The 12,809-nt window shown below is 55.1% G+C and overlaps 1 protein-coding gene across 1 annotated transcript in view; it reads left to right on the top strand.

Moving 5' to 3' along the window:
* The window catches only part of CACNA1E (calcium voltage-gated channel subunit alpha1 E), a 113,717-nt gene extending 109,738 nt beyond the window's left edge, over positions 1-3,979 (top strand). The window contains exons 46-49 of the mRNA XM_074906927.1: positions 19-147; positions 1,639-1,819; positions 1,929-2,122; positions 2,703-3,979. Of these exons, the coding sequence (XP_074763028.1) occupies positions 19-147; positions 1,639-1,819; positions 1,929-2,122; positions 2,703-3,242 (1,044 nt within the window). The 3' untranslated portion in view covers positions 3,243-3,979. The remainder of the gene's footprint in view (positions 1-18; positions 148-1,638; positions 1,820-1,928; positions 2,123-2,702) is intronic.
* Positions 3,980-12,809: the final 8,830 nt, after the last annotated feature.

Here is a 12,809-nt window from a genome sequence, read left to right as displayed (position 1 = left end):
CTGTGTGTTTATTTCCAGGAGCCAGAGGTTAGGGAGTTTCAAAGAGTGCAGCCCTCTAACCATGGCAGCTACCTTCCCGTGGACACTCAGGACCACGCTGTCTCTGGGAGGGCCTCCTCCATGCCTCGTCTCACTGTGGATCCCCAGGTAAAACCAAGCAAAGCCCCCACAGGTGCCGGGTCCAAGCAAAACCTACCAGGTAACACTGGGGCTTCTTTCTGCGTTGAGCAAGTCCTGCGAGTCCTGTGGTTTCCCCAGCACCCTGATATCGGAGCATGCCCCCATCTTTGGGGTGCTGCACAAGTAGAAGAACTACTGTTTCCCTACATGGGGGACACTGGCAGCAGAGAGCAGCCAGGGGAACCGATCTCCTGGCTCATGTGGGAGGTCCACAGTGGAGCAGGGCCACGCTGGGAGGTTGCAGAGTCCCCATGCACTGGGGCAACCCTCCCTTCCTCCAGCCTGGGTGCCAGCTGAGGTTCAAGGAGTCCCAGCCCAGCTGTCAGATGATCTCCCAGCTGATGAAATACATTTTCCTTCCTTTCCCGTTGTCCCAATACACACGCTTCTCCATCTGTCCAGGGGAACCCAGGCCACATCACACCTCGTTTGTCTGCCTGGTCTCTCTGTTGTTCTGTCTTGTATTCAGCCTCTACCGAGACACAGATGCTTTTATGGGGTTCAGGTTTGCTGTGAAGTCTCTGGGTCTGCTCTCTCACAGAGGTCCTGGTGTGACATGTCGTGGCAATCTGGTGGGGCATGAAGAGGAAGGAAGGCTTTGCTTTGGATTTATTGACCATTTTGTGGTGGGGAAGATGACCAGGAGGAGGGGATGGGATCAGAAAGGGTATGGTGTGAGGAGAGGAGACTGGGAGAATGGCCCAGGGCTGCAGAGGCAAAAATCTGCTAGAATAAAGCAAAGGAAAATGTAGAAGGAGGTGATGTTTTCTACAAAACATGTGAGAACACAAGCTAGAAGGAGGGCAGAAGGTAGAAAGGAAAAGTAAAGAAGGAAGAAAGAAAAGAAAAGGGATGATAAAACAACAGTGTGACTGGGGAGGGAGGAAATGAGCGCAGGGGAAGGGACATGGGAATAAAGGAGAACTAAAGAGGACCAGTGCTGACACTGGAAAAGTGGAAAGTAAACAGCCAGGAAATAAACACCAGGCGAGGGGCACTGGAGGATCCCCCCTTCTCTCAATGATTTCTTCTTTGATGTCTCTGTTCGCTCCACTCAGTTCTGTTTTCAAGGCTAGGAGGGATGCTGAGACAGCCTGGGGGCAGTGCTTTGGTACCCTCCATGTCCTCACGCCTGGGACAAGGTGCTGCTGCTCTTTCCCTGACATGCAGTGCCTTGGCTTCACTCTCAGTCACTGGTTTTGCTTGTGGATCACCGTTTCCAGCTTGCTGGGGCAGGGGAGCTCTAAAGCTAAATCCCACTTTCTTCCCACCCCTGATTTGTGCAGAGATTACTTGGCAGGGCTGTCCTCAGGCTGGCTGCATCTCCCCGCCCCGAATCTCCCCATCCTGGAGGTTGGTGTGCCAGTGACGGCGGGTGAACTGGTAATTGCTCAACTGCCATCCCCCCAGCGCTGCCCAGTGCTAACCCCCTCCCCGGCTGGCCGGGGTTGCTTGCAGGTGGTGACGGACACCAGCTCAATGCGGCGATCATTTTCCACCATCCGGGACAAGCGCCCCAACAGCTCCTGGCTGGATGAGTTCTCCATGGAGCGCAGCAGTGACAACACCTACAAGTCCCGCCGGCGCAGCTACCACTCCTCGCTCCAGCTCTCTGCCCGGCGCCTCAACAGTGACTCGGGTGAGCAGGGGCGGGTGGCCCCATCCCACACCAATGCCAAAGAAAACCCAGCCGAATGTCCCCCGCTCCTGGGAAGGGGACAGTGGGGACTGATGGTGATGTCCTTCAGGCCACCGGTCCGACGGGCATCGCTCAGGTGGCAGGGAGCGGGGCCGATCCAAAGAGCGCAAGCACTTGCTGTCCCCCGATATCTCCCGCTGCAACTCAGAGGAGAGGAGTCCCCAGGCACACGACGAGTCACCGGAGCGGCGGCGCGAGTCCCGGTCACCCAGCGAGGGCAGATCACAGACACCCAACAGGCAGGTGGGTGACAAAAACCCCTTCCTAAGCACAAAGGGAGGCATAGAAAAAGTTGCTTGCCAAAACGGGGAAGATAAACCCCAACTGCGAGAGCTCTGCACCCTCTCTCCTTGCAGTCATGGCATCTCCATGTCCCCTGTCAGCTGAGCAGTTTGCAGCTGTTCAGGCACCCTGGAGAGCATTTGGGGAGAGGGCTGGATCCCCACACTGATCCTTTCACCACTGTGGCATCCACTCCCTGCCAAGGTCGAGGTGTCCCAGCTACACAAGCCTGGAAATGCCAGTGCTTGAGCATTCTTGAAGCCCACAAAGATGCTGCCTGTAGAGGTCAGGAGCCAGTGAGCCATTAACTCTTCCCACAAGGGGGTTTGTGGGTGCTTTTTACTTTTGACCACAAAGAGCAGACACCATCCTTGTCCCTGGAGCAGACCCCGAGGCAGGGATAGGACAGGTGAGGTTGCATCAGGGCCTCATCCAAGCTGGAGGATGCCCTGGGGGGACTCCAGGCTCAGGGTGCAAGGGAGGGGGTGCACGGCGCTGCCCATTGCCCTTATATTCCCCAGCACATCTTGGTGCATTGCAGGGAACAGGCTCCCTGAGCGAAAGCTCCATCCCCTCCATCTCGGACACCAGCACCCCCCGGCGAGGCCGCCGCCAGCTCCCGCCAGTGCCCCCCAAGCCGCGTCCCCTCCTCTCCTATGCCTCCATGCTGCGGCATGCCGGAGACACCTCACCACCCCCAGATGAGAGTGAGGGGGGGTCCCCGCTCCTCTCCTCCACCCTGGAGCCCAACACCGCCGGCCTGACCGAGTCTTCCAGCTCACCAGTGGGGAAGCAGAGCCGACAGTCCACCCCGCAACGTTACATCTCGGAGCCGTACCTGGCCCTGCATGACGACTCGCACGCCTCAGACTGCGGTGAGGAGGAAACGCTCACCTTCGAGGCGGCCGTTGCCACCAGCCTCGGCCGCTCCAACACCATCGGCTCGGCCCCACCGCTGCGGCACAGCTGGCAGATGCCCAACGGGCACTACCGGCGGCGGAGGCGAGGGGCAGGGCAGGGTGTGATGTGCGGGGCCAGCATCGACGTGCTCAGTGACACCGAGGAAGACGACAAGTGCTAGAAGCTGCCTCCTCCCGCCCCATCTCAGCTCCCCCCGCAGCCCTGCTGCCGTCCTGCCCCTCTCCAATGCATGCTCTTCGCCACGCCTGGGAATGAAACAAAACCAAAACCAAATGCAGGGGAAAAGGAGAAAACCAAACCGACTGAAACGGAGGGGAGAAAAAAAAAAAAGAAAAAAAAAGAAAAAAAAAGTCTTTGTGCAAAAAAAAAATTAAAATCTGTCAACTTTCATTTATTACTATCACTTTTTTTTTCTGCACAGAGAAACATTTGATGGGCGGCGGAGCTCCCAGGCTGGGCATGTGTGCTGCAGGGCAAGTGAGAGCCCCCCTGGCCATGGCCCCACTCCCTGCCCTGAGCGGAACTCCCGGGAAGGCTGATCCCGATGGTTTTCTGCTTCCTGAGGCTGGAGAATCCCAGAAAAGGGGTACCAGCGGCCAGCCCCCTTTGCTCTGTCGCTTGGGCTCAGTGCTGCTGTGGCTTTTAATTTCCCAAGGGTCTCATCCAGCCCGGAATAGGGGCGAGGGGTTGGGGTGCACCAGGCAGACTGGAGCAGCTCTGCCTGCCAGGGTGGGGCAAAACCAAAGCCAACTGGTTTATACTGGGGCAGGCCGGAGCAGGGCGGAAGGGCTCAGCGCTGCTGAATGTATCCTGTCTCCCACCAACATATATTTATTTATATATGGAGAACTCTAGGTGTGGCTGTGTGTGTATATACAATATGTGTGTGTATATATATTTATATGCTGTATATATAAAGATATACACATACATGGATTTGTTTTAGTCATCTGACAATGCTGGGGAGCCCCTTGGGTTTTTTACTGCCTGCATCCCGTTTGGTGGGGGCAGGACCAAACCTTGCTGGGGGGAGCTGCTGCACACCCATCGCTGTAGCAGAGCACTGGGAAAGTCACCCTGCTCCCCTCGCCCCATCTCAGATGTTTCCAACAGGGGGAATTGCCTTTTCTCCATCAGAGGTGGCCGCGGTGAGGGGTCTTTGGGCAGCTCTGCTGCCAGCTGTGCCGTGTGCTGCTTGCGGGAGTGGGATGCCCGAGGGACAAGGATGGGGCTGTCCCTGGGGGCACAGCTCATTTGGCGCCAGCGGTGTGGAGGGGGTGATGTCAAACCTCTCAGAGGCCTCTTTGCTGTGTTTTCCCAGGAAAAGAAGATTCCTGTGTCCGCAGGGGAGAGAAGATGTTGTGCGTGTGTGACGGTACCCTAAGATATGTCCTCCCGGCAGAGGAGCCCAGCTTCGGCACCTCCCCTGCCTCACTTTCCCCTGCAGCCGTAGCCTCTGCCTGCTCCTGGGGCCTGGCACCCCCTTCGGAGGGGGGCTGCTATGGGGGTGCCCAGGTTTGCAAACCCCATGGCCCCAGTGCGGGGGCAGGTGGGTGTCCGGGAGCCAAAGGTGGGACTTTGGGAGAGGAGCGTGGCTGGGGGCTGAGCCGGGTGGCTCCTGTCTTCTACAAATACTGAAAACATGAGATGGCCACCTTCCAGCACCAGTCATTAATTAACCTGGTAATTATGTGCTGTCAGCTCTAATGATCCATGCATGCCCTCAGCTGCAGGTGCAATGCTTTGCCTGACAGCCTGGGGAGATGCTGGTGAACTTGTGGTGATGGGTGGCTCATCCTGGCAATTGCTGGTGTGTTTCTGCTATGAGTTGTATCTGTTGTCAGCTCGAGTGTGGTCCTGGGGAACCAGAGGGTGCTGTGCCTTTGGAGCTTCAGGGAGGGGCTTGCTCTGTGGCTGGGGGTCTGGTTGATGTGGTTGGACCAGGTATGGCCGTGTGTGTGTGGAGATGGGACATGGCCTTCAGTGCGCTAGGCTGGGCAGGGGTAGGTGGCGCAGCCCTCGTCCTGCCCATGGCTTCAATTCTGCTGAGGGTGGTTGTGGTCCGGGGTTCTTGGGGTTGTTCTCCAGCCCCTCTGGCTGGCTGAGCAGCAGCTCTGACCAAGCTTTGCTTTGGTCCTGGATAACACGTCTTCTGCTGATGGAAGGATGCTATGGGCACAAACTGCCCTGCTCCTGCATGTGCAGATCAGCCCCTGCCCCAATCGCTTTGTCAGCTCCCCCAGAGGAGCTCTGCTTTGCAAGAAGCAAATCCCACCTGCTCCTGAGCTTGGTCATGGACCAAACACCCTATTTCTAATGGTCAAGCTGCCCTCTGTGCATCCAAGGAGCAGGTTTTGCTTATGGGGCCAAAACCTCCTACTGCCTTGATCGGTTCCTGCAAGGTGTGTGGCACCTGCTGTCCCTGTTTGCCCTGTGCTTCCTGAACAGAAGCTTCCATCTGCCAAAGGATCCAGGAGTCCATCGCTCTGGCTCAGCTCCTGCATCCCCAGTCTCGATGCCTGGGGACAAGCCATGCCGCATGCAGCTATGGGGAAGGTCCCTGGTGTTGGCTGGTGGCATGGGCATCTCCTGTCCGCTTCTGCGCATTGTCTGTCCCCTTCCAGCCATCCATGAGCAGCCCATGGCTTCAGCCTGCAGCTGCTGGAGCATTGCTCCCTGCGCTGGAGTTTGGAGGAGCCAGGCCTGATGGGCAGCGTGGGATCGCGTGGGGGCTGGGGCCAGGGATGCTGTGGTGCTGGGGGCTGGAGGAGGCGATGCCGTACCTGCTCTAAATATAGGTGCTGGCATCGTCTACGTCTAAATGCAGAAAGGTGTCTGACAATACACCGGGCTCTGAGTAACAGCCCGCAGGGAGGGAAGGAGGCGGCTTTTTGTGTCTGTGCCTGTTGGGTGGGAGGGAGGGAGGGATGCTCTCCAAGGGGGGGCATGTTTCATGCGGATTTTAAGCTTTCTTTCCTCGGCCCTATTCTGGAGCCAGTGAGAGGTGTGCGGCAATGCTCTGCAGCTATGGTACAGGCTGGGGCAGAGCCCCTCAGCATGCAGCTGTTCACGGCAGTGGGCTGCAGCATCTGAACCTGAGCTTTTTGGCATGTAAGACTGGTTTTACTAACATACAGGAACTGTATGAAGGAAACCAGACCCCCTTTTTCCCCAGGGGGGGAAGCCAAAAATGGCCTTCTCCTGCAGTCGCCACAGCCCTGTTCCCACAGTAGGAGGGCAGGCAGGGACCCACAGGGACAAGGTGGCACCTCCAAAGCATGTCTCTGAAACCAAAAACAAACCCCAAAAGAACCATGGAAAAGACTATGCCGAGAGGGGAGGAAAAATAGCCCTGAGGCGCCATTGTGGACCACGTCTTGCTTTTCAAAGCACTGGACTCACTTTGCCACTGTACGATCTCTCGTTGGTGGATTTTTGAACATCTCCTTTGCCTCCCGGACACTGGGGACCTGCCACTGTGCTTGCTGTGAGTGGCTGCTGGCTGTGCTTGGCCATGAGAGGGAGGATGAGAAAGGGTGGGATGAGTTTCATTCTCTGCCTGCATGGGACAAGCCGCTGCCCAGGCAGGAATTCACCAGTAGTATGCAACTGGTTCCCAGTTTGGTGGTGGGACTGGGCTCGAAGCCCTGCAAAGCTCCTGGGGGGACAACAGAGGGTGTGTAGGAAGATGAGGCAGCCCTGGAGCATGGAGCCCTGCTGTCCCCTCTCAGCTGGCTGTCCCAGCCCCATCCTTCTGTCCCCCCCACCGTGATGCCTCGGAGGGCAGAGCCCCTCTCCACCCCCCCGTGTGAGTCTGGCAGCTCCTGGGGCCAAGGGTGGGGGGGTGGGAGATGCTCTGCCTTCATCCCCCAGGCACTGGGGCAGGATGTGGTAACATAACATACTCATTCGGACCCAAACGGGGAACTGAACCTACTGACAGCGGTGTACAACTTCAATGTTTTTTGTCAAAAGAAAAGAAAAATAAAACCTTGTTGTAAAGAATCACCGTGGATCCCGTCTTGTTGGCACCCCCCTACACTGGTGGGGCCACAGGGACCTCGGGTGAAATGCTAGACCCCCACAAAAGGTCCTTGTGGCAGCAAGGGGCTAGAACACAGCCTGTGCTGGGCAGTCCCATCACGAGGGATGGGGAGTTCCCCAGCATGGGCACAGGGCCGTCCCCTGCCAGTGCTGCCCTGGCATCCCTATGGTCCCCCAGCAGGGTGGGGAGCACATTTGGGAAGGGTTGTTATCCCAGAAGAGCTGTGGCTCATGCCTCGCTGCTTCCAGACATGCTGGCTGGGGGACAGTGGTGGTCTGGGGGGCACTGGGGGGGGGCAGTGCCAGGAGCCTGAGGAGCTGTTAACAGTGACACCAGAGCGAACTGGCCAGGGGAAGCCGAGAGCATCGTGATGACATTGTATTGCTGGAGAAATACAAGGGACAAACAGCTTGTAAACCAAGGGCTTGGAAAACCTGCTGGGATCCAGGTCTTTGGGGCGTTCAAACAGCTTGCCCACCCCTCCACATCTGTGCCCAGGAGATGCCAAGTGGATTCAGGTTTTGTTGCCTGGTCCAAAGCTCACAGGTGAGTTGTCAAGCAAAGATGCTGAAGTCAGGTCTTATATTTCTTTTTGGCAGAGCTGTTTAAAGCACAAAAAGTTTGCCGGCAGTCAGAGGTGAGTCAGCAGCCTGTGACAGTCTGCAGGCTGAGCACGGGTGACAGGGATATTTTATGGCTTTTCGATGGGACTCTTCTTTTTCTTTGCTGGTGATGGGAAGATGCTGTGCCAAGAACAACTCAGGGAAGGATGAAGGCAATTGCTCTGCTCATCTGGACCACTTTGAGCCAAGCTTACCTCGTGTGTCTCCCATGAGCTGCTGCCCCCAAGGACCAACCTGGATCAGGATCAGGTGACACTGAGGATCAAGCCCAGACATCATGACCTGTGGGAACTGGCTTTATGTTACCTTTCACTATGTGCATCTTTCCTTTTATTTCCCAAATGCTGTCAAGTTTGGTTTCCAATTCTTTGGCTCATGAAGTGCTAAAAAGCATGTTTTCAGCAGGAAGTGTACAGTTCCATAGGGACATCGCCCATGAGATGGCCCAGCTTTGAGGACACTTGCCCAGGCAATGGATGCAGTGACAACCCTGGGCTGGAGGCAAAGCCCAGCATTTTTTCAGGCTGGGAAGCACATTCCCATCTTATAGCCAAAAAAGTGATGTGTTTCTCTGACTGTGGGGAAAGCTCTGCAGGGTGGTGATGCCTTCTTCATCACTGGGACTGCACTGGCACTGGAAGCAGTTTAAGGAGAAGACCTCCTGTGCAGGCCAGAAGTCCTGCGTTAAAATGTTTTGAAGTGAGTGTCTGAAGTATGAGCTGTTCCAGAGGCTTTGAAATCAGGACTCAGTGTGCAGGTGTCTGATGGACATCCCATGGAGCCCTGCCAGGATGAGTGATTGATGTAGCTAGCTGAGTGCTTAACCTCCTCTGCCACCTTTCCCCAAGTCCCCTAACATATCTAGGGCCATGAAAAAGATACCTAGAGCAACACAAGGAAGTCAGAACTTCACCCTAACAAGGGAAACTGGTGCTGCAGAACGGGGAGCCTTTGCTGTTGGAGAGCCAGCGCTCTGCCTGGCAGGCACAGAGGCTAAAAAAAGCCCCTTGACAAATGGAACAGAAAGGTTAAAATTATCTGTACATCATCTGAATAACAATGGCAATGCAGATTGTACCTGCTTATAATAGCTCCAGGAGACAGGATAAATTGGGAACAAAAGTACCCCAGAAACAGATGCTGCTGGCATGCAGCTGGCAGAAGTGCCAGGACTGTTCCTCCTTGCCGGGGCTTGAGGAGCCGTAGAGGACAGGGACACCAGAAGCACCACAACCTGCTTCACTCCCCTTGCCCGTGGGTGCTTCAGGGCTCTTCCAGCTCCAGGTCCTGGCGGAGCTGCCCAGGCAGCTTGCGGGCTCCCAGGATGTGGGAGCAGTCCCTGCCCACAGTACCAGCATCGCAGCCAGTGTTGTGCACAGCTTGTCTTGTATCCAGGTACCTGGGGGACATGAACAGTCCTTTTTCAGGGACTGCTGAAAATCATCAGCCCATAACATGGCTCTTCTTCCCTGAAGAGTCCTCATCTTATTAGATTTTTTCACTTTGTCTCTGCCTTGCTTTCCTCCTACTGTCCCCTGGAAAGCCAAGTGATGGTGCATGGTGCTGGGTGCATCTGTAATTCTGTGGGCACTGACTCTTGCGTAAAGGCTCCCCAGATTATTTTTAAGTCAGGATGCCAGCAATTGTGCAACTCTGAGGGGTTGCGAGGGAAGCCTGGCTCCGGTCCTTGAGCACTCAAGCACCCCCTTGCTCAAACACCTGGTTATGACCATGCTCATTCCTCCACCAAAACAAGGGAAACTCAGATGTGAGGATGCTGGAGTCAAACCCAAGCCCCTAGGGGGAGGAAAGGACAAGAGGGGAGCACTAGGAAATGTGAAAGAATGAAATCTTTTGTCTTCTTTTTCCAGTCTCAGTGAGGTATTTAAAATCCATATGTACAAGGCTGAGGGGCAGAGGTTTTCTCCCTCTGGGGACACAGCTGATGGCTCGGAGGGGAGATGCCAGGGGCAGCTCTCAGCCCCCCTCTCTTCTCTTTCATTCCTCTGGTGGTACTCACACACACACTCTCCTGGTGCCAAGGATGTGTGTGGGTTCTGAAGTGGGGCTGGTGTTCACTCATGCCAGGAGCCACATGGCGTTGCTGGCTCGCGGGCTAGTAGCGCCTATGGTTCCCTGGGCAAGCATCCCCCACAACGAGTGAGGATCCCCCCCAGGTGAGCCTCCCCCCCACAGGTGGGCACCCCCACCATGAGCAAGCACATGCAACTGCTGCTCCTTTCCAGCACCAGCGTGGCCCCCCAGGGAAGTGGGATGCATTCACGAGGATTGTCCTCAAAGGACTTGAAGAGCCCAGCCTGGTTCAGCACCTCTATTTTCTATTCTTCTTATTTATTTATGTCTCTTGACAATGATCTTCCTTTCTCAGTGATACAGTGCTGCACATCTGCTCTGGCTGTGTTTGCCAGCCTCCACACAAGCAGATGAAATGCCATGGATTGCCCTGGAAACTGGCCCCTACCAGCTCACAGAAGAGCAAGCTGGCAAATACTGTCTCCCAGGAGATTTTTGGGAGCTGCTTTGTGTCACCTTTGGCCTTACAGGTAGCAGGGAGCAAGGGGAAGGGCATGTCTGCTCTCACCCCTGCTTATCCTGTGGGTTTGTTTTGTCCCAGTACCCACCGCCCCATCTCCTGATTAAATGCCACAGAGCAGAAAAGATCCAACTGTTCGTTGGCCTTTGCTATTTCCGTGTAGTAATAAAAAAAAAACCCAGACCAACACAATTCTGCTTTCTAAATGAATGTACAAAGCATTAATTTCTCTCCTTCTCCAGCTGGTATCTTCTTCTCACCATAGCAGGACTTTCCAGGTGCCAGGTGCCCCTGGCAATGGGCAGTTGGGTACTGGGAAGGCTGGGCAAGTGGGTGGAAACCCAGCAGAGGCGATCTGCAGCCAAAATCATCCGGTGCACTCGGCTCAAAGCCGTTGCAGGGCTGAGAGCTGGCTGTCTCTGCCGTGGTCCAGCACACGAGCAAGCTGCAATAGGGCCCAGGGCATGGATGTGATGCACCCAGCAGGCTGCTCCAGCAGAGATACCCGTGCCACTTGAGGTGCAAGGGAGAGGGAATGGCGATAAGGGTTAAGAATGCGCTGTTATTTGCTAAAGACAGCTTAGATTCTCTCTCCCTCCCACACACGCTCCCCTGGGACGCAGTCAGTCAATTTATGGAGCAATCTGCCATAGATTATGTGATTTTCAGATTGATTTTCACAGATCTGCATCATGGCCATCATGAATGATGTGGGGATTTTTCCTTTCCAAAGGGGGAGGAGCAGAGAAAGGAAATAAATCCAAGGGTTATACCTCCCAGCGGCATTTAATCCTATGGTATCTGGGCAAACACACAGGCTTCGAGCCATGACATCACACCTCTGGGTCCTCTGGACAAAGCATGGAGCGTGCAGGACAATCAGCCAGATCCATAGCTCCCAGCTGCCCCCTTTCCTTGGCCTCTGAAGTGTCAACAGGGGCTTGCACATGGCCTTATTTAATTTCTAATTTACTTTGGGGAGGGTGGGGAAGTGCAATCAAGCTTTTTTTAGTTTTTTCTCACTGATGAAAGGGTGGGCTTCATTTACACAGCAATAATTTTTTAAGGACCTGTCCCAGCTTGAGCCCCTCTTCCTCCAGCATGTGATATTGCGCTGTATCAGCAAGTCTCACCTCCTTTAGCAGCTAGGAGTACATTAGGAAACCAGCGTGAGCTGTGAGAAAGAGCTGTGAATTAGCAAAGCCTCCCCTGCCCCTTGGCAAAGCCTTGTCTTACACCTCCTAGCAGGAATAGCTGCAGCTGCTTGCTGCAGCAGAAGTGAGAGCAGAGGGGGTGCAAACTGGGGTGGCAACGGGACAGGTCATGAATCTTTGCATCCTCTCAAGGACACAATCTCAGGTCACAGCCAGTCTGCCACCCACAGCCCAAGCTATCCACACTGGTCCTGGGAACAGGGGCTTTGCTGTGGTCCCAAATGCCTGGTGTCTCCAGCCGTAAGTGTCCCACAGTGGCTGGACCACCCTGCTGCAAGGACAAACATCCTTTCCCCCAGATCTCAGTGATCACTTAGGGATGGACGACGCCCCAGCAGATCAGGCAGCAGGGAATGAGAGCAATGGAGGGTGCAAGCCATGCTGAGAAAGCCACCCATGCCTACACCCGCCCCTCTTTGCTGCTTGGGGACATTTCTGTGATGAGTGTTGGCAAATCCCTGCTTCGCCTGGTGCTGCTTTGGGAAGAGGGACATCTTCCCACCCTGCGCTGAGTGGACTGGTGCTGCAGAGAACCAGCTTGCTTTTCCATGCCTGCAGCATCTCCGCAGCACCAGCAGGGATGAAGACCTACAGCTGACAGAGAAATGGGCAGATGGGATTATCAGTCACATGTGCCGCCACCCTCTTCTTGCTTTAGCCTCTTTTTTCCTTGCATTAACTCCTCGAGCAGGTTTTTCATCCTATGTTAACAACAGCAATTTTATGCTTGACACACTCGGCTTCTTCCCGTTGTCTGTGAGAGGCTGGTGGGTGTTTAGATATACCCGACGGGACATTTCTGAGTGAGGCTAGCCTTCCCCCGCATGGTGCCCCAGGAGCATCCTGGCAGGAAAGCCTCCCCGGCTGCTGGAGAGCCCAGCAGCTTGTAAGGGAAAGGCCTTTGCAGCTTGTTTGCTGGCTCCCACTCGGGTTTATGCTGTCCCAGATGCAGCCCACCACTATCTGCATGAAAAAGGAGACTGACCTGTTTAATTTCCCCCTCTTCCTGCATTGCCCTCACATTTAGTGATCCTTGCCCTTGGAAGAGCTTTAGAGATATGCTCTGGTGACAGCAGCTAATGTCTAGGAAGTTGTCTCAGCCACAGCAGAAAGCTTTCACTAGACCTCCTTTGTCTTTGTGGGTGCTCTCTGAGCACACCCGCACAAGGAAAAGGGGTGATAGAGGCAGCTGGCTCAAAGCTGGGGTTAGCCACTCACCCTGGGTGCTGTACATCAATTAATATCAGCACAGACTTGTTCAATGATTACTTGTTCTGGCTGTAAAGCTGGT

The sequence above is a fragment of the Athene noctua genome, chromosome 5 (assembly GCF_965140245.1).
Source record: "Athene noctua chromosome 5, bAthNoc1.hap1.1, whole genome shotgun sequence".
NCBI lineage: Eukaryota > Metazoa > Chordata > Aves > Strigiformes > Strigidae > Athene > Athene noctua.
The sequence above is the reverse complement of the archived record's forward strand: the minus strand, read 5'-3'. Positions and strand labels throughout refer to the sequence as shown.